The 22,009-nt window shown below is 34.9% G+C and overlaps 1 protein-coding gene across 3 annotated transcripts; it reads left to right on the forward strand.

Moving 5' to 3' along the window:
- Nucleotides 1–7,748: 7,748 nt before the first annotated feature.
- On the forward strand, nt 7,749–17,163 carry LOC115952804 (phosphatidylinositol 4-phosphate 5-kinase 9). 3 transcript variants are annotated; one of them, XM_031070082.1, is made up of 9 exons: nt 7,749–8,047; nt 9,204–10,645; nt 11,151–11,318; nt 12,298–12,463; nt 14,092–14,238; nt 14,473–14,660; nt 15,092–15,246; nt 15,998–16,163; nt 16,544–17,163. In XM_031070082.1, exons 2-9 carry the CDS (start codon nt 9,348–9,350, stop codon nt 16,815–16,817), a joined length of 2,562 nt encoding a protein of 853 aa, XP_030925942.1. In that variant the 5' UTR covers nt 7,749–8,047; nt 9,204–9,347; the 3' UTR covers nt 16,818–17,163. The 3 variants fall into 3 exon arrangements, with proteins under 3 accessions (XP_030925942.1, XP_030925944.1, XP_030925943.1); XM_031070084.1 differs by having other exon boundaries at nt 14,092–14,202; nt 16,544–17,083; XM_031070083.1 differs by having other exon boundaries at nt 7,752–7,807.
- Nucleotides 17,164–22,009: the final 4,846 nt, after the last annotated feature.

A 22,009-nucleotide genomic window follows, 5' to 3' on the forward strand; every position in this document is an offset into this window, starting at 1 on the left:
TTTATACCCTGTTAAAATTTTCGATAAACATCCCTCACCTCTTGTAGATAATCTATTTTAAACAAAACTTGTTTTTTTGTTGGGAGTGCACGTGAGGTTCACCCTCATGTGAAAGGGAAGATGCACCGAAAACATATAATGTATTTTCTCCTTTGGGAGGGGGGTTTAAAAATAATTTGCATTTAATAAAGTAACCAAATCAATCTCCACCGGTCTCTACTTTAATTAGTACGGGTTGAATAGTCCTCCCATTTCACATGAAAATAATTTTTTTTCCTTTCATTTTCTTGTTGAGATTATATATATATATCATGTTCAAGAGAATGTCTTACCAAAAATGATATAAGAAAAAGAAAGAAAGAGACACACCCAATGATATCCTATATCGCTAGCTAGTTTATAGATTATATATAGGGAAAATCTGCTTCGCTTTTTGGTTATATATGCTGATCATATCCAAAGCAAAAACGTTTTCAGAATGTAGGCCGGCGGATAGCGAGAGATGCTTACATATTGAGCAGTGAGCACCATGAGAGAGGAGGTGTACAATTAATGGTAGTAAAAAAAAACAGTGAGAAAACACTTTCCAAGGGTAATTTTGCGGACGAGGTGAATGAAGAGGAATCAATGAAAAAAATGAATAATCACCTATGAAATCTTATCTACTCTTCCCTTTCCCCTTGTTAAAAAAAAAAAAAAACACTTTAATAATATCTTTACAAAGTAAGCCCAGTCGACATATCACTAGTCTCTCTCATATAGAAAGAGAGGCAGCAGAGAATAAGTTGGTAGCCCACGAATGGTCTGAGAAAGAAACAAACAAAAAGGCACTTCTTAGAGAACCTTTGTAAACGTGGGCCAATTGACAGATACCGTTGTCTTCAGAATAATACAAAAACCATCATCGTCATCATTTGACACTGCAATAATTTCCTCTAAACTTGCTTAATTAATAGTGCACATATCACTGTCCACATTCTGAGGAGAGAGAGAGAGAGAAAGAGAGAATGATATGAAAAACTAAGAAAAATACAAGAAGTAGTATAAAATGAAAGAAGAAAAACTAATTATAATGCGGAGGTGGGAATGGTCGGTTGTGGGTAGCCGGCAGAGTACGTGATCAAGTTGGAAACGGAGATTGGAAAATTCGAAAGTGACAAGATGCAACAACTATAGTATAACCTTTCTCTCTCTCTCGTATCAATGTACATCATAATTCGTAATCACAAGAGGTAAATATAGATAATGACTCGTAAAACTGCGTGGCATGAGCTAAGGAGGATTGGTCGATATCTCAGCTGTCCTAGTCATGTTCTACCGCCCAAATTTTATTGGTTATATGTATTCCCATGCGCCTGTTTCTAAGTAGCGTGCAATAGTGAAAGTAACAACATCAAAATCGACAATACGTCTTAGGGATATAACCTACTAATATACCAAAAGGTGAAAAAAAAAAGGTTAATATCTAGACCTCATATTGGAAAATTAAGTGGGAGGTGATATGACTGATATCTAGTACACTCTTGTGAGAATTAAGTGGGAGACCTAGAAAAAGGAATTGGAAATTATGGCTGTAGTCAACATGTGTGATCTTGGTGTTGTTTATATATATATATATATATATATATATATATCACTACAAAACGCGGGGGTCTTGGGCCGCGTTTTTTAAGCCGTGGCTATAAAAAACGCTTCTCTTTGTTTCTCGAGCCTATAGTGAGTTACAGACAGAATTCGAAAAGGTCAAATCTTTGATGATTCCATCATACATGATTGAGTTGCGAAAACTTCTAGATAGGTATCCTACATCTGAGCTGAATTCTTTCTGGTTAAAGAATCTCTTTCTAGTTGCTCTGGAATAATTAGGAGATTCTATAAAAGAAATACGGGGTTATGCTTCCAGCGGCAACATGCTATGGGGCAGTGGGCCCGCTTATGGGGTCAAATCAATACGTTCTAAGAAGAAATATTTGAATATCAATCTCATCGATCTCATGAGTATCATACCAAATCCCATCAATCGAATCGCTTTTTCGAGAAATACGAGACATCTAAGTCATACAAGTAAAGAGATTTATTCATTGATAAGAAAAAGAAAAAACGTGAACGGTGATTGGATTGATGATCAAATAGAATCCTGGGTCTCGAACAGTGATTCGATTGATGATAAACGGGACTTAAAAAAACCTTAAAGTCGCGTTTTTTAAGCACGGCTATAGAATGGTCCTGAGGCTGCGTTTTTTTGAGCTAAAAACGTGGCCTAAGGACCTCCGTATTTAATTTAATTTTTTGGCAAACTCTTTTTTTTTTTTTTTTTCCTTAACTGTGGCCGCATTTTTAAAATGCAGCTTAAAAAAACCTTAAAGTCACATTTTTTAAGCGGGGCCATAGAATGGTCCTGAGGCTGCGTTTTTTTGAGCTAAAAACACGGCCTAAGGACCTCCGTATTTAATTTTTTGTCAAACTCTTTTTTTTTTTCCTTAACTGTGGCCGCATTTTTAAAATACGGCTTAAAAAAACCTTAAAGTCGCGTTTTTAAGCGGGGCCATAGAATGGTCCTGAGCCTGCATTTTTTTAGCTAAAAATGCGGCCTAAGGACCTCCGTATTTAATTTTTTGGCAAACTCTTTTTTTTTTTTTTTTCCTTAACTGTGGCCGCATTTTTAAAATGCGGCTCTAGGGAGGTATGGCCGCACTTTTTAAATGTGGCCTAATGTTTTGGCCTTGGGCCGCATTTTAAATGTGGCCTAAGGTTCAACCTTGGGCTGCATTTAAAACGCGGCCCAAGACCACAACATTAGGCCGCGTTTTAAGACTGCACCCTTAGGCCGCGTTTTAAACGGGGTTATAGGACCTGAGCTTGAGCTGCGGTTAAAAAATGCAATCATAGGACCGTCAATCCTATAGTCACGGGTTTTAGGCTACATTAAAAACCGCAGCCTAAAAAAACGCGGCTATAGGCTATAGTCACGTTTTTTTGACATATAGCCGCGTTTTTAGAGGACCTTTTTTTTGTGGTGAAATTTTTTTACTCTTGTAAAAGTATTACATTTCTATGATTTTACCCGACATTCGATAAGCAAATTTTTTGAAAACCTATCCAATATAAAGGTCCTCTTATAAAAGGTTCCTTCTTTTTTAGAAGATTTTCCCTGATAAAATTAAGTATGGTTTTTTTTTTTTTAATATAAAGTATGACATGATTGTTACGTTAACGTATAAACATGTTTTATAATAAAGCCTTTTGTTTAAAACTAAATCTAAAATCTCCCTTTAAACCATGTTTTTTCCCCCTCTTTTGGTCACAAAAAGATATTCGTAGGCCAAGGTAGCCATGCAAAAAGCATTAAAAATACACGTACTTTCAATTTGGACAGCAAAGACTAAAGAGCAAATGGTATCACCTTTTTCTTTACTATAGTGTAGAGAATGGAATCCAAACACCAGCCAATTTGGCCCATATATATATACATGCATGCACTTTTTTTGTTTTTAAGAAACAAGTACATAATTAACTACATATGCACCCTGAGTATAAAATTGGAGTAATTAAGTGATGGCATTGGAATAAAGCATTCACATTGGGTCTTATAATTGCCATATGTTGGTAATATTTAGCATTAGAGCCCTAAAACCTCGCATTACCCGGTCTTGCAAAGTCTTGCAATTGCAAAAAAATTTGCAATTATGCTACAATGCCATGCATCCTATTTTTATGATGGTATTGTAGCAACTTGTAAAAGGTTTATATTGTATTTTATGGTGGTGGGTGGGTATTTTTAATTATTTTTTATGAAGAGGAAGGGAGAGAAAGAGTTGGTGAAATTAATATTTTAATGAATAGATGAGATAAATAAAAGTCGGAATGTTGGGTATGTTATAAAATAGTATGGTAGAATTGATAAAATAACTTTTAAAATGATAAAATAGAATAGTTCCAGTGGATGTGAATGCTCTTATAGGTTATATGGTCTTCTTTTATTTTCATAAGTAGAACCTAGTAATGAGCTTGACTTTTTTTTTTTAGGACGATGATGAACTTAGACTTTAACAACCTAAAAATTTGTCCTCTAGGAATTTACACTTTACACTTTATGGGAACCTAGTTTAGTTTTCCTTACAAATATATATATATATATATATATATATATATTTTTTTTTTTTTACTTTCAATTTGTCTCATATTGTTCCCTTTTTAATTGTCCAAAACTGTATTTTCAAATAGCAAATTAATTAATGATATTAAACTAAAAGGCTCTAACCATTGTTACTTAAAAAATAAAAGAAAAAGAAGCAGATTCGATGATTCCATTAATGTCCATCGATAAAGAATAATTCCATTAGTTAAAGTGAGTATTTTCTAAGGTCCACATGCTTCTTCTTTTCTTATCCTACTCAGTACTCATAATTTCCAGGTTGGTAGTGTCTATTGAATCTATTCCACCTTTTTATAGACTTGGACTTCCTTTTGAATTTTGGTGGGATCTGTAATCCTGGGGTTAACTTTTAAAAAAATTTAATTAGTTAAGCCATAACCAATCAATGGCTAATCATGCTCATCTGTACAAATGTAAGAATTTTTTAGTATATCACCGAATACAAAACTCCACAATGTAATCTAAGAGGATATTTCCAGCCAAATGAGACCCGGGAGGTAGGGCCGTGGGAGTATATTTAGTATTTATATATATTTTGTAAAGCAAGTTTAACAAAATAAAAAATAAATGATATGTTCTCTCTCTCTCTCTTTGAAATTCATGCCAATAAATGTTCTATGAATATCATCCTCTGTCTTTTGCAAAAGATTTTATTTTATTTTTTTAAAACAGACCGTGAACATTATTAATCTCTCTCAAATGATTAAATATTATATGGATATTACACATTTTACTTCATAAACATTGCAAACTTATGTGCAGTGAACTTTATCAAAAATAATTATTATCATTTCAACATATAAGCAAATATTTTTATAGTGAAATTTGTATTAAAAAAAAATCAATATTTTCCATGAAATAGACGGACAAGATGTTATAGATCCCATCATTCCATTATCTATTTCCTAAACTAATCTTTGTTAAGTAACGCCGCAGACCATTAAAAAAATTTATTATAACAATAACTCAATAAGAGCTTTCAAACGATGATCATTCAATCAAACCAACGTCTAAAATTTAAGTACTAGTGGGTTTCAGTTAGCTCAACTGGTAAAGTTTCTAATAGTTAAATAAGAAACTCATGATTCAATCTTCACCTACACTAAAAATTGATTGGTGTTTTAGTATGATGATAAAAAACTATCATTATTAGGAACGGACACCATAGGTTGAAACTATCTAAAAAAAATTTAGTACTATTTTTCTTTAAAATAATAATAATAATAATAAGTACATTCTTTAAGTATTGTTCTTTAGAGGCTCTTTGGTTGAATATTTTAAAACAAGTTTCATGTTATAGAAATAAAAAGTGACGTACCTTGCTAAAAAATTTTGATTGGCCCGATTTTTTCAAAAAAAAGAAAAAGAGGCATGCTTAAAAATAGTTATTCATTTTTTTTTTTTTACTGTGGAAACTCCAACTGAAAAACATCTATTGGGTGTTTTCAAGATTGGGTTTTGTAATTTGTAAGTAAAGCCACGGTGCAAATAATAATCAGATCGATCTCTCTCTCTCCAATGAGCTGATGGATGACCCCAGCAAACACGCGGGCGGCTAGCGTAAAGAAATTAACATTGATCTCTTGGCACAAGGAGGAAAACCCACTCTTCACTTTCATTGATGGTGGAGCAAAAGCGTGTTGAATCTACAAGGGACATCGACCAAAACGCCCACAAGAGCTTGAATGGGTCATTGATGTCAGCACTTAGCATTGGACAATCGAAGATAGTTCATCTATTTTGATGAATTTGAGGTTGGATTGTTGTGATGAGCGTGTGAATTTGTGATTGTGTTGGGGGAGAAGGATTGAGAGAAATTTTTTAAATAAAGATTCATTGCGAAACAAAATTTGCTCTTCTAGTTCTTTCACCTTAAAAAAATAAATAAATAAATATGCAACAAACTAATGTTATATTTTCCAATGATAAATTAATAATTAGATCAAACAATTTCAATTATGTGGTTCATTGTCAAGATTCTTGCAGTTCAATTAGTCCCTTTTAATGTTTCTAATGGAAATATCTAAAGTTCAAATCTTATTTTTTTTCTTTATTATATATTTAGATAATTAAATTGTTGAGAAATGAAAACATTATACGTATACGTTAGAAACACTACAAAACCATGAACCTTCCCTCATTTTTTTTTGGTTTAAATAGTTAGAAATATTTTATTGTTGTTGACCATGCAGTTCCAACCCCTCCTCTTTGAGCCTCATGCAACTTGATTACGGAGTGGTACCATTTCACCTAACAAAGAGTGGTTTGCCCTATTGGTTAATTTAACTATATATTTTTTTTTTTTTTTGAAAAGAACATATATATATATATTTTTTAGAAACTGAAAAGGAACTATATGAATGAATTGAATTGAAGAATTCAAAGGTACAATAACTTAGAAACTATATGGTACAAGTGTTATCCGCAAGCCTTTTTTTTTTTTTAGAGTCAAGTATTACCTGCATTTTTTTTTTTTAAGGTAACAAACCGACAATGAAGAAGGAAAGAGTCAAAAGTCATTTATATTTACCGAAAACTTTAAATTCAAACGCACACAAAAAGGCGTTAGAAAAGGCATCGAACGCATAACAAAGCAAAGCATTCGAATGCGAGAGAAACAATAATTGGCGGTAGCACCTTTTAAAAGCCAGCTAAAAGATAATAACCTTTTTAAGTTATTACTACTACAATGTGGCCCCCATCTTTCCGTCAACGGCAGGTAAATCTCCAACCCCACTGCTCTAAAAACCGGGAGCGTCGTCCGTGGGTCACGGCCAGGACTCGCACAGCGACATTTTTATCTCTTTCTTATTAAGAACTCAATTAATTAAATAAACAAAGTGTATAACAATTGTCGGCACGCTAATCCTAATCCTCACATATATTTTTCCAAAAAAAAACTAAAAAAATTGTCAAATCAAAGGATCTTTTGGAGTCGGTGATGACCAAAAATTTTAGTTTAATTAACTTTTAGGTGTAACAGTAACTATTTAAATTACCATATAAGGTAATCAACAAATCAGATTTCGGGTTTTTCACTGGAGCTATTTTGATAAGTGGGGCACCTTTACCTAATTACGGAATAGAATGGATCTCAATAGTCACATAATTTAGACTAAAAAAAAACTGCATGAACTCTGAATTATTAGCCCCGTTTGATAGAAAAGTTTGAATAATGTTATTTCTAATTTTTGAAAATACGTATGAGTGAAAAAATTATATGGAAACATATGTAATATTGTTTAAAAACTGAAAATAAGTTGTTTAACAACTCTACCAAACGGGTTTTTCTTTTTTTTGAGAGTTTTACATTTTATGACGTCCGTTTTTTATAATAGTTTTTTATCATCAAATTAAGACACCAATCGATTTTTTGTATAAACAAGAATTGAACTCCAAACCTCTTATTTAACCATAAAAAATTTACCAATTAAACTAATTAAAACTCACTTATCTTTCTTTCTTTATTTGGTCGGAACTGTCTGAATAGATCTGTACCAGGGTGTAATAGTCTTTTCCGAAGTCAATACACCAGGCCATATATAAAAAAAAAGCAATTGATATTTTTAATATTTTAATGTAAGATTTTGGTTTTATATTTTTTTAATTTCGGGGCTGTTATGTTTATGTCTGGCCAAGAGAGCTTACTCGGTACTTACTAACTCTCTCTTAGCTAGAGATTTTGATTCCATTTTTGGTTTTTTTTGGTTACAATCGAAAACATTGAATCCAAAATCCAAACACAGAAAATTAAAAATCCTCAAAGTTTTGAAAGTCTTAAATAACCAAACCACCACCACCGCCTCTTCACCAATATTCACCTTCTTTTAACTGCTACACTTCTTCAACTACCTCTCTCTCTCTCTCTCTCTCTCTCTATCTCCTTTGAAGGTAATATTTTCTTTAAATTATTTTTTGTTTAGATTCTCATTTGTGATGTTTGTTGTTGGTGAAGTATGTACTGGAATGGACTTGTTTTGCTTTTATTTTCTGCTAAAAATTTGGGACCATTTTTTTGTTGCAGAGATTAGCTGAAATATGTGATTCTAGCCATAGAGTAAGAATAATATTGTGTATTTGATAGAGGACTTAGCTTTGTTATTATGTTTTTGTTGTAGTAGTTTTTCGAAAAATCGGTCTGATTTGTATAAGAGCTGAAAAGAAAATTTTCTTGATCACTTTTAAATTAATTTCAACGCTTTAAGAAAGTTTAGCTTTTCTCTATGGTAAAGAAAAAACATAAAAATAAATAAATAAGAAAGCATAATTGCGAAACAATATCAAAAAAGAAAATTTCCTTGATCACTTTTAAATTAATTTCAACTCTTTAAGAAAGTTTAGTTTTTCTCTATGGTAAAGAAAAAACATAAAAATAAATAAATAAGAAAGCATAATCGCGAAACAATATCAAACTATGTGAAAATTTGTAGGGGTTTAGTTGACTGAATTTTTGAAAGATTAGTTATTTATAATTATTTGATTCTGAGCTGTGTTTTGTTGCAAGTCAATGTGGGAACAAGTTTGGCTCTGAATTTGGATTTTTTTTTTTTTTTTTTTAAATCTTTTTGTTTGTGCCCTTTCAGAATGATCCATTTTGATAAAGCTTTCATGAATAGCTTTTCGATATATATATTCTCGGAATAATTGGATGGAGACATTTTCAAAAGAAGTTTTCTAAGTAGATAAAAAGTAATTTGCAAAATGCATTTTAGAAAATTAAATGTATGTCATGCTTTTCGTATTCTCAGTTAATGAAATTTCGTAATTATTTGCCTCCTTTGTTATTCTGAATTACTTCATTTATGTCTATGCATCTTGTTTCTGTTTTTTTTTTTTTTTTTTTTTTTTTTTTTTTTTTTTTTTTTTTATTTTTATCCTATGTTCTTTTTCCCAAGTCTTTTCTTATTGAAGGTCGTATTGTAGTTGTGAAAATTCAATAAGAAACAGGACTCTTGAGTCTCGTGTGAATTCTTTTCCCATTCTGTGTTTCCATTGCTGCTCCAATATGCTATCTGAGGCTATTGAAAAAACTTTATTTTGCTAATAGGTCAAAGGACAAGGAGTTTGAGCGGGTATAGATACAGTTCCACAGTAAGATCCTGTTGTGACACCACATCTTGTCTTGTAGCTTATGAGAACTTTTGAGATTCTTGTAATATTGTAAGGAACTGTTTCCTTCTGGGCATTATGCATGTCTGGCCCTGTGGCCATTGTTGATAACGTGGTAGGAGCACTTTCTTGTGCAGATAGAACAAAATCTCTTGATGCCATTATCGATAAAGATTGCACGCCCATAATACCTAATGGTGAAGTTGGTCATAGTTCTGAAACTGCTGGCTTTAGAGTTGGTGAGCTCTTACTTGCCAATGGGGAATCATATTCCGGGTCGTTGCTCGGGGACGTCCCTGAGGGTATGGGGAAGTATGTGTGGTTGGATGGTTGCATATATGAGGGTGAGTGGAGACGGGGGATGAAACACGGGAAGGGAAAACAACTATGGCCTTCTGGAGCAGTTTATGAGGGTGAGTTTTCAGGTGGTTATATGCATGGTACAGGGACATATATAGGATCGGATAATTTGACATATAAGGGACGATGGCGGTTGAATGTCAAACATGGATTGGGATATCAAAATTATCCTAATGGAGACATCTTTGAAGGTTCATGGATTCAAGGTTCACCAGAAGGGCCAGGTAAGTACACCTGGGCTAATGGAAATGTTTATGTAGGGAATATGAAAGGTGGGAAAATGTCAGGAAAAGGAACCCTTACTTGGATGAATGGAGACTCATTTGAAGGAAACTGGTTAAATGGCATGATGCATGGATTTGGAGCATATACATGGAGTGATGGAGGCTGCTACGTGGGAACTTGGACACGGGGTTTGAAGGATGGAAAAGGATCATTTTATCCAAAAGGTAGCCGACTCCCTGCTGTACAAGAATTTTACCTCAATGCTTTGAGGAAAAGAGGGCTATTACCTGATTTGAGAAAGCAGAACCCTGCACATATTCATCATGCTGCTTCTGTGGATATGGGAAATGTCAAGGTTGGTGGGAACCAGAGATCTCGTCGTGCTTCATCTGACCAAAAGCTTTCCAAGGGAAGCCTGTTAAATTTAGAGCAGTCTCGCAACAGAAATGTTTCCCTGGAAAGGCGTTGGAGTCTAGAGGTATCTATTGAGAAAGTGATTGGACATGATTCATCACTAGGGTTAACGGACTTTTTGCAAGAAGGTAGTGAAAAGGATGATGAGTTCAACATTCCAATCCTGGAACGAGAATACATGCAAGGGGTATTAATCAGTGAACTTGTATTGAACAATGGTTTTGCATCATCATCAAGAAGAGCAAATGGATTTGCACCATCATCCAAAAGAGCAAAACGACTGCAAAAGAAACTTGCAAAAGAGGTTAAGAGGCCTGGTGAAGCAATCATTAAAGGTCATAGGAGTTATGACCTAATGCTCAGTTTACAGCTTGGAATCAGGTACTTTCAAATTTCTGACTCATACACCCTCACTTAGGATGCTAAAATCATGACTCTTCATTACATATCTCTATCATTTTCATTTTTTAATTGGAAATACTCTACGCGGTTTCTTGATGAGATTATTCTTTAAACTTTTATTCCTTTTTAAAAAAAATCAATATCTGATTGTTAAGTGCAGTGATCTTTAATTTTCTCGTACAATGTATAGACAATAAAACTTGCATTGTAAATTTGTAATGAAAAAATAAAATCATTACAAACAGATATATAGACAAATGTAGGACTTCATGAAAATGGTCAAAGAGTCTCAACATGTTTCTCCTTCAGTTTGGTTCACATGTGTGTGTCTTGAGTTTTCCCAGTCTAGACAGAAGGTAAATATTGCCTTTCCTGGGACAGGCATGGTCCACTTATTATTGCAGAAATCCAAAATTTTCTGTCTCATATTCCATTACATTGTGGTTAGGAGGTTAATGTTGACCATGAATTCAATTATGGACAGATATACTGTAGGGAAAATTACTCCCATACAGAGGCGAGAAGTTCGGACATCAGATTTTGGTCCCCGTGCTAGCTTTTGGATGAATTTTCCTAAAGAAGGGTCCCAATTGACACCATCTCATCAATCAGAGGATTTCAAGTGGAAAGATTATTGCCCAATGGTTTTCAGGTTGGTAGTTGGCCTTCCTGTTATTGCTACTTAGGTTAATCTTCTATGCAGCTTATTTTTTTGTATGATGTGTTTATGAGGCATGCTTGTGATGGTTAATCCTAGTGTTTGGTAAGCTGCTATGTTTCAATTAGGATCATAGCCAGGCTAAAGTATATGATTTAGAAAATTTGTTGATACAGTGTTCCTCTTATTTTTTTTGATAAAGCTGTATTGCATGGTTGTTTCGTATAGGTGGAGTGCTTATGTCATCCAAATTCTTTTCATTCAAACATGGATAATCTTGATTTATATAGTATGTCCTATTTCTTTCCTTATACATACATAGTGCCAATTCTGAAACATAATACTTAAGCCTCCATGTGACTTCAGTCTTAATATAATATATTCTGAAACACCTGTGTCCCTGAATGCTAATTGCTAAATCCTGGCTGACCTAATGTGCTAAAGTTGATACTGTCCTTGTGTCAAGTCTCAACACTTTTCTTTTTTCTTTTGAAAGTCCCAAGGCTCAAACGTGAATGAATTGTAGCATGAAGGCAACTATGATGCTTTTGTTTCAACTCTATGAGCACTTTTATAGGATGCTGACACACCATCCAGATTGTACATCCGAATTTTGTCATTATTAATCTGGGAATATTTGAATTCTTGACTCTGTGCTTATCATCATTATTTTGGAGGTTACTCTACATTTACCTATGATTTTTTAAGTCAATGAGTTGGTAAAAATGTATATGCAGATCATTATCATGCGACCTTATTCTTTGGATAAAATAAAAAATTGGAAAGCCCCTTCCTTGTAAATATAATTGCTGGTAACTAATTCCTTTTGATGTCTGTGTTGATCTTAAACTGCCTCCCCCCAGCAGGGGAGCCTCTTTTTATCTTTTCATGCTGTTGATATTCATCAGTGGAAAAAGAAAAGGAAAAAAAAAAATGATGTTGATATGCATGTCCTTCTGAAAATTCAATGTAGGAATTTAAGGGAATTGTTCAAGATTGATGCTGCTGATTACATGATGTCCATTTGTGGGAATGATGCTCTGAGGGAACTTTCTTCTCCTGGGAAAAGTGGGAGTGTTTTTTTCCTGTCCCAAGATGATCGATTCATGATTAAGACTTTGAGGAAATCTGAAGTAAAGGTTTGTCCATTCCTCAGATAAAACATTAAGGGAATTAACTTCTTGTTTTGCAATTTCTGGATTTTTGATTTCGTGATAGTCATTTATCTATGATGCATATTTCTTGGTAAGATATGAATTTTATTTCTTGGTAAATGATTTGTGATATCTTGATTGCCATAAACTTTCATTTCCAACATATTATTGTTTCCTTCTTTTACCAAAAATATTCATAGTTCTTTCTTTTATATAATGTCTTTGATCAGAAACCTATATCATAGGCTTAGGGATATCTGTGAAACTTAGGAGCATGAATTAAGGAAATTTGATTCTATTTATCAGCATAAAGGACATCAATTTATGCCATTTTTCCTTAACTGCTGATGGATGTGGTCAATAATGGTTTGCTTATTGATTACAAGGACTAAATTTTGAACATGGGAGTAATTTTTATGCCTTTAATGAAATTGCTCCATCAATTTGAATTATATTGGTAACACATTTGCACATGTTGCTCCTGATGTTCCACAGTAGATGAAAATTTGCTAAATGATCATGTTTTGATGAGTCAAAATAAACCTAACAGTTTTTTGGAAATACTCAACATTCACATGTGTCACTTGATCTTATTAACCATTTTACAAAGACAATCATTTTGCTTCATTAAAATTCTTTTCATTTACAGAATTTCATATATTAGCTTACAAATCACAGCATTTATTTGTGCTGGACCAAGGGATCATATTCGATGGAGGAAGTGCAATGCAACCCTCAAATTTCATGGCATCCATCATTCACTTTTGTAGCCCTCCTTGTTGTGGGTTTATTGTAACCAGTGACGCTGCAGATGCTACTGGAGTATAGATTTGCATGAAATCAAAATTGAGTTTTGGAGGGACTGAATGGCCCATTCACTTCATAAATTCTACATTTTAGTCTCTTTAGCTGTTTGGATGGTCGCTCCATTTTTTTGTTTGACCTTGTGTCTCTTTATTATTTTGGAAGTGTTAAGAGTTAGCACTAGTTGCCTCCTAGTTTTATTTTATATATATATGTATGTATTTCCTGTGTAGATGGATTGTGCAACCTTTAGTGCTTTCCAACAATCGTACTAATCATTTGAGAAGAGCGGGGGGAACCAAGCTTATTTATGTATGAATAACAAAGATGTCTGAAAAGGAAACCTCTGGGATTTTTAGTATTTCTTTGTTATTCATACATAAATAAGTTACCTTGGGACATATATTTTCTCTTTTGTACTTTATTGTAACAGTTCTTAGAAAAAATTAGCACGGGTTGATATTTCCAATACATGATTGACATGGTTCCAAAGGGCTTGAGGCGAGTCCAAAAGTCTCTTCTTTAGAAAGTTTCCATACGTTATCAAAAAAAAGAAAAAAAAAATGATTAACATGGTTCCAATATACTAAAAGACTAAGCTTGAGTAATTAATACAACTTTAAATTTCAAGTGCTTATAGGACCTATTTTAGTGTGCTTGTGAATCATGTAAAAGAACTCCATACTCAACCAGGAATGTAGTTCTGAAGAGTCTGAACCATGATACGTCTGCTATAATTGAAGTTTTATATATGTTCTCTTTCTCATCATATACCTCTAAGTTCTACTGACTGGAGCTTTGATGTGTAGGTTCTTCTAAGAATGCTTCCAGATTATCATTATCATGTGAGGACATATGAAAACACGCTTATTACAAAATTTTTTGGCCTTCACAGAATCATACCTTCTAGTGGTCAAAAGGTAAGCAGCACAACGAAGCATTCATCTGTTCTAGAGGTATTTTTCAACGTTTTACATTGTCATAGCCATTTATTTGTTACTTCTTAATATTTATGATACAGGTTTGAACTTCATTGAAATTTTCTGAGCCATGGGCCCATAGTACTGTGTTTTAGATCTGGTGGTGCTATGATTTGTATCATGCTTTGGTTCATTAAGCCTTCTGCAAGAATGTGAGATGCCTTCTGTTCACAAGAAGCTAATATTTGTAGTTTATTTCCTACCTTGCAGTTTCGCTTTGTAGTAATGGGAAATATGTTCTGCACAGAGTTGAGGATCCATCGAAGATATGATTTGAAAGGTTCGTCCCTTGGACGTTCAGCAGACAAGGTTGAAATTGATGAGAACACAATACTCAAAGATTTGGATCTAAACTATCAATATTATTTGGAACCCTCTTGGCGAGAGGCTTTATTGAAGTAAGTTGTACTTTCATAGCTGCCATGTAATTTCCTTTCCTACTTGGGAGTTAACATATCAAAGGTTGTGAATTGGTAATCTTTACCCGATGTGGTTAATGAATATATGAAGTTCCCAAGTGAATAATTTCTTTATCCATAACAAGTTGACTGTAATAATTTGTGTGGATGCCATAATTGTGTGAAAATTTTTGAAGTTCCAAATTGTATAATCTCTTGCCTAATAACAAGTAAAAGTTGGTTTTAGCTGGCACACAAGTATCAAGCTTCAAATGTAAAGTTCATATCCAACTGCTGATTTTACCCCTAATTTTGTTGTTTTAAATGACAGGATTTGAATTGTGGCATTCATCTCATGCTGGCTGTATTTCTTATTGTTCCAACAGATATTGACAGCACTTTCCTATTTATGTGACTTTTTTTGTATGCAGCCAGATTGAGATTGACAGTAAGTTTTTGGAAGCACAGCACATTATGGATTACAGCCTTTTGTTAGGTGTGCATTATCGAGCCCCTCAACACCTGCGCTCTCTTATGTTCTACCAAGGTATAACGGCAGATGGATTGGAAATGCTTGCAGAAGAAGGTGCGGCTTATTTTCAAAATTGGTGCTCCACCATAATCTGTTCATGAAATTTTAGGAAGAACATTGATTCAGTTGTCTGGTGTCTTTTTATGGTTAGAAGATTAATTGGAAACAAAATGTGTAAAAACATGAGAGTATGTAGGAAATTTATGACAGAAGCTAGTGTCAGCAGTTAACCTTTTTGGTAAGTGGTGTCTGGGGTTAGTTAGTAAGTAGTGTGATGTATATGCAGTTAAGTAATAAGTAATGAGAAAGGTTTTCTTTGAGCTATTTTGAACTGAAAATAAACCAACACATTTGAGTATTGTTTTATGGTCTTAATTTAGTCCATGTAATCCAGTGATAGTGGTATTTTATGAAGTCCCATTTTTCATATTTCTCATGGGATTGGCAGTTTATTTGTTGAAGGCTACATAACACCCAAGTAAATAGGCCAAGTTCCAATTTGAAAACTTAGGACCCTCCTTATTTAACATTGACAGCGAATTGGTTTTTGTCCTTCTTGGTTATTTTTGTGTGTGTTGACATAATGGTTTTTTTTTTTCTCTTTTGATGTATATTTAACTTTAACGTCTTTTTCCAGTGAGGATTTGAACTGTATATTTTGCACGTTTTACATGAACCACACCCATTAGACTTGTAGCACCCACTAATTCTGATTTAACCTGGTCATCATCACTCGTCTATAACTTGCATAGCTGCACTGTTCATTAATACAGAAGACTAATATGGTGGTTATGTTTCAATTCAGACCCTCTAGAGAATGAGATCTCCAATTACCCACAAAGCCTTGTTTTGGTCCCCCGTGGAACAGATGATAATAGTGTTGTTGTGGGGCCTCACATCAGGGGTAGCCGATTACGAGCATCAGCTGCTGGTGATGAGGAAGTTGATCTTCTTTTACCTGGTACAGCAAGGTATGATTTCGTGGAACACCTAAAGCATGTTGTCGTCGCAGCCAATGGGTCTTTTATTTTTGGGCAAGTGACCAATATGTCATATGCAAATCTTTCTTTGCTGTTTGGCCAGTATTGTAGAGGAACTCATATAAGTTATATAAAACGTACCCTTGAAGAAAATTAGGAATGCCCTAGAGCTCTAGACGGTTGATTTTGTATAATATTTGCAAGCTTGATCCATGCTATCACAAGAAAGATGATCCATTTTAGAATGTCTTTAATTTAAAGATTTAGGCATCTCAAGTACATAGGAGAATGAGAGAAGGCTTTTTTGTACAATCTACTACTGTATGTCTGAAGCATTGGAGTTCTAATTTTCTTTCCAACTTTTTCAACAGGCTCCAAATCCAGCTTGGTGTGAACATGCCAGCAAGGGCAGAGCTGATTCCAGGAAAAGAGGAAACCCAAATGTTTCATGAAGCATATGATGTTGTTCTGTACCTTGGTATCATTGATATTTTGCAAGATTACAACATGAGTAAGAAGATTGAACATGCATATAAATCTCTTCAGTTTGATTCCTTGTCCATCTCTGCCGTAGACCCTACATTCTACTCGCAGCGCTTCCTGGAATTCATTCAAAAGGTGTTCCCCCCGAATTCCATAAGTTAAAATTTTACATTCTACTCGCAGTGCTTCTTGGAATTCATTCAAAAGGTGTTCACCCTGAATTCCATAAGTTAAAATTTTGGTCAACGTACTTAACATACTACTTGTGGGAGTGCTTATGATCATTCTTGTCAAGGGTGATGGTGGAAGAAGTATCAGTTTGTCTTGTAAGTATTGTTAAATAGGTAAAGTAAGCTCATTTTAGCCTATCTAAATGTTGTTGATAGAATAGTTTGATTTTATGTTCTCATGAATATTTGATTTTTTTTTCTCGGAGCACATCCAGTTTTCAATGGCAGTCTTTCATTCAGGCATCTAGTGTTCACACATTGTTCATGATGTGTTGAAATCTTTTTTTAGACGAACCAAGGATAAGTAAAATCAAGGACCATTTTAGATAAGAACGCTCTGCTATATTGTTATTGCAAAAACAATGTTTGGACTTTTTAAAAAAAAATTTCCAATTATGTTTGGACTTCTGGCCAAGCGAAGAAAACGTGTCTGCATCAAGTATAAATATTATTATTCCAAGCAGAACAGATGAGAACAGTCACTTAACTTGATGGTGGACTGTGGGCAGGGGAGTGCATGGGTTGGGTTGGTGTTTTTCAACCCAATCCGTCCTTCTTTGATTGAAAAATTCCTAACTCAACTCAATCCAACTCATTACAGGTATAGAAATCAACTGAATCCAACCTTAAGGGTTGGGTCGATGGGTTGTGCACTTGTAGTTAAAATTTTCATGTATTATAATAAATTTTGGATTTTCATAAATTATTTAAGTGTTTGTTTTTCAACAAATCATAATAACTTACATGACATGCCTAAATTATATTTCAAATTCATCAAAATTAATTCTAAAAAATACCCAAATAAATTTTAAAAAAAAATTAATTTAAGGATAATAAAAGAAACTAATATATATGGTGGATTAGGTTGTGTCAGATGGGTTGGAAAAATGATCAATTCAAACTTAGCTTAACTTGAGCCTTAAAATAAAATTACAATCCAAATTAATTCACTAACCCAAGGTGTTGAGTTGGCTTAGGCTGGCCAAGTTGAATTTGTATGGGTTAATTTTGTTGGGTTGGTTGGTTTGATAGATACCCTCAGTCATGGGGTGCCAAAAGGAGAAAATTCCTTTAGAGCTCGTTTAATTGGAGTGATTTGAGGGAGGGTGGAAAATTTTTTTTTGATTTTTTTTTATTGTTTAAATGGAAAAGAAATGAGAGATTTTATCTTTATCCAAAATTTACGTGAGCAAATACCAATGTTTTTTTAATTTTTATTTTAGAGAAACAATACCGACATTTTTAATATTTGGGATTTTTTTTCCCTTCATTTTTTAATATTTTATTTGAACCAATTTAACTAATCACATTCTTTAAATAAAATATATAAAAATAAATAGAAAAAATAAGTTAAAATAAAGTAATTATTGTATTGTGTCACTTTAATAATGTATCTAATTATTTTTTTATATACTATGTAATTGATGCATGAGAGTAAATTCATACAAACTATATTTTCCATCTTTTTTTTTTTTTTTTTCTTCAACTAAATAAGTGAGTTTTTTATTCCTCCATTTTTTTACTCCTTTAACTAAGCAAAATAAGAGAAAACTAAAATATCTTATATCTCTCTATTTTTCATAACTTCCTCATTTTCTATGCTTTCACATTTTTACCCTCCAAATAATGGAGAATGGACACTCAGGTTGCACGATGCGTTCACAACTTCACATTCAACGCATTGGATTCCTAGTTCGACCAACATTTGTGGCTCCAGTCCAATATAATTTGTTTTTTGGTTGTTTTTTGGGTGGGACCGTGGGGGTCAGGTTTTAAATTTTTGTTTTCAATGATTAAAAGGTTTTATTTATTTATTTAATTTTTTTTTTTTGGAGAAACAGGTAGATAAAAGGGTTTTAGTATTGGGTTTATTAGGAACCCCGAAACTGGTGGTTCTTGACGAGGGTTGATAGAAATTTAGAAATTATAGGAGAACTATAGGAAAATTTACTTAATTTGAGGTAGTCACTCTCCATAGAGAAATAAATAGATTAAGAAAGAAATGTACTAATGCATTAAGTAATGAGTTAGTTTATTCTTCAATGATAGAAACATGATTATAAGTAAGTATTTACAAAACCATAAAAATATTCTATTGGCCCACAAGACCTTATCCTTTTTTTCTTTCTTTTTTGAGAAACGAACACACACATACACACAAGGGAGAGGAAAAGAGGTTCTAATATAAAGGCACACCACAACTTCATAAGGCATTTTCTAATGGTCTTATTATTCCTCATGTGCATTAATGATTCTAACGTGTGTTAAATGTGATTAATATGCTTGGAATTATAACTAACTAACTAAATCCCCATGGAACAATTATTATCCATGTGCTTATAGCATTCCTAACAAGGTCACTAGCAATATTTTTATAAAATTTTTAACAACAAAATTTAAGTAATAGGTTGTTAGTTGTTACTAGTTGTTATTGATGCGCAATTTTAATGGTGGGTTCAAATTTGAAATAGTAGCTGTAAGGACACAATTCTCTGGCGGCCCAAGAAGGATGTTGGGCTCGCGCATGAAAGATCCCTCACAATATGATTTGTAGAGAGTGGGCTTGAAAAGCTAGCCGTTGGTCACGGGGCGGTGCCCGGTCCTGGTTTTGGAGGGATTCGTGTAGAAAAAGGATTTGGGCTTGAACATTTAAGCCCTACGGCGTCGCATCCCATGGGATGGGTCTCCTTGGACTTGATCCGAGGACCATTAAGGTCTTACCCCGGTTACCCGACGATGGGTTTTTTCTGTGATCTCCGGTGTTGTTGAGGTGTTCTCACCCATGTAGTTTCTCTTTCTTTTGGAGGTGGGATGAATCCCTTTGTAAATGCCACGAGCTTCCCTTTTATACTAGTATTTCCTTCCCATTCTTCACCTACGTGTCCGTCTCTCCTTGGTCGGGGTGGTTACTTGTCTTGTCAATCCTCACATCAGAGTGGTTGGGAAGAGCTGGATAGCATGATATGAGTATGGGTTTGTCAGGCAATGGGCTCCACATTAAGGTGCTGGCAGTCTTCTCCCTTGCGTTGTTCCTGTACCGAATCTGTCCTTTTCCTGGGGCGTTTTATGAGATGTCGGGCGTAAAGTCGTCCTCGGCCACATCCTTGGGCCTTCAAGGAGCTTTTACTGTGTCCCTGACAATAGGGCTCCTCGGCTTGAGCTTTGGGCCCTTAATGTGAAACGGGCCGGGATTCCAAATTTCAGGCCCCACAATAGCCCCTCAAAATCCTGCTTCCCGACTTTTTAGTTGGGAAGGAGGGTTTTGGTGATGCTGAGCCCACCTCGTGACTTGCTCACATCCTGTACTCTATTATTATTTACGTTTTTCCATTTACATGGGAGTCGTGTCAAAATAAGGGACACTCCTTTATCTTTCGTTCACGCGGGGTCCTTTGACATTTCGGTACTCGAGGCGCCCCTTCACGAGGATCTTCAGATCCTATGGCTGAGGATGAGGTTGGAAATTGAGCCGAGTCTGCTTTGTCCGTAGCATTCCTTGGAAATTTGCATGAATTAAATGCCACCGGTTCACTTCTGGGTATAAATAGGATAGGGGATCACTTCACTTGCACATGAACTCTCCTGTTCTCTTCGGAACCATATTTCTTCCATATCCGCGATCTCTCTTTCTAGTGCCACTGCCTTAAAGCAAGATGTTTGAGGCGTGGATGGGGGTGGAAGGTCTCCGCGCGCTTCAGAGGCACCGAATCCTCAAGGTGATACGGTTTGGACAAGGATGGCACAGATTCGAGCCAGTCCTCCGTTTTGACAGGAGGAAGATGGGGTTCCTTCCTCTTTTAGTCAAAATCCGAAACAGGTTCTGGTCATGCCAGATTTTTGGTATGTCCGAAGAAGGAATTTCCGCCATCAGCGCCGTCTGCCTTGTAGCAGGCAAATTTTTGCGGGGGCTTCCCAACTTCCGGCTCCCTGCACCTTTTCTGTAGATGGTGTTAGCCTGAGGTCAGGTTCTTTGGCTGCCTGAGTTATGGGCATGTAGAAGCGTCGAGGAATAGTTCCCTTAGACGGCATCTTGGAACAGTAGCCAATCTCTCCTCTGAGCTATCTCCTCAGCTTTATCTTCACTCTTTTGTACTTTTCTTTTACTTACGCAGTTAACTCTAATGTAAGCTTGTTTCAGCTTTTTATTGTACACTGTGCTGTTCTTTTGTCTTAATAAAAGATGTGTTTATTTCCTTCTAAATATTTTTCCTTTTAGCAGCAATAACTTTGTGACTGAATGTTGAATACACGTTTGCCTTTAATGATACTTGGAGCAGAAAAAATGCCTTAAAACAAATTCCTACTAGCTTAAACTTACTGACATTATCAAGCATAACAATGGTAATTCTTAATAAACTAAACAATGGTAATTCTCAATAAATTAAACTCTTGGAACTAACCGGGATAATGGCCGAGCGCTGTGCGATGCATGCTAGACGAATGTCCGAAAACGATAAACTTCTAAATAATTCATCCGAGAGTATAGTCGAGCAGTGAGGGACCTCAATCGTGTTTTTGGTAGCATATTGCTCTATGTTGCATCAATCCCTTTGGTATTGAGGATCCGAGGGTAGACTGGGGAATCCATTCAGTATGGGGATTTACCCAATTGTTAATGGGTAGTTCCCGGATAGATTCTAAGGTTCATGTAACGTAATTTTGCTTTTAAGTAATTGATTTCCACATGAGCTTGAATCCGAGGACCATGCAAGGCCTTGGTTCTGTCCAAAACTTGTGAGATTTCTTTTTTGTACTTGGTTTTCCCATAGGCTTGAGTCCGAGGACCATGCAAGGCCTTGGTTCTGTCCAAAACTTGTGATTTTTCTCTTCTTTTTTTTTTACTTAGTTTCCCCATAGGCTTGAGTCCAAGGACCATGCAAGACCTTGGTTCTGTCCAAAACTTATTTTGTACTTGGTTTCCCCATAGGCTTGAGTCCGAGGACCATGCAAGGCCTTGGTTCTGTCCAAAACTTATTTTGTACTTGGTTTCCCCATAGGCTTGAGTCCGAGGACCATGCAAGGCCTTGGTTCTGTCCAAAACTTATTTTGTACTTGGTTTCCCCATAGGCTTGAGTCCGAGGACCATGCAAGGCCTTGGTTCTGTCCAAAACTTATTTTGTACTT

Source organism: Quercus lobata, chromosome 7, assembly GCF_001633185.2.
Source record: "Quercus lobata isolate SW786 chromosome 7, ValleyOak3.0 Primary Assembly, whole genome shotgun sequence".
Lineage (NCBI taxonomy): Eukaryota > Viridiplantae > Streptophyta > Magnoliopsida > Fagales > Fagaceae > Quercus > Quercus lobata.

Excerpts from the sequence above, each read along its gene's own strand:
- LOC115952804 (XM_031070082.1), top strand. The coding sequence starts at position 9,348 with ATGTCTGGCCCTGTGGCCATTGTTGATAACGTGGTAGGAGCACTTTCT. Across the intron at positions 12,464-14,091 it reads TGAGGAAATCTGAAGTAAAG|GTTCTTCTAAGAATGCTTCC; the intron begins GTTTGTCCATTC and ends TTTGATGTGTAG. Across the intron at positions 15,247-15,997 it reads GGAAATGCTTGCAGAAGAAG|ACCCTCTAGAGAATGAGATC; the intron begins GTGCGGCTTATT and ends GTTTCAATTCAG.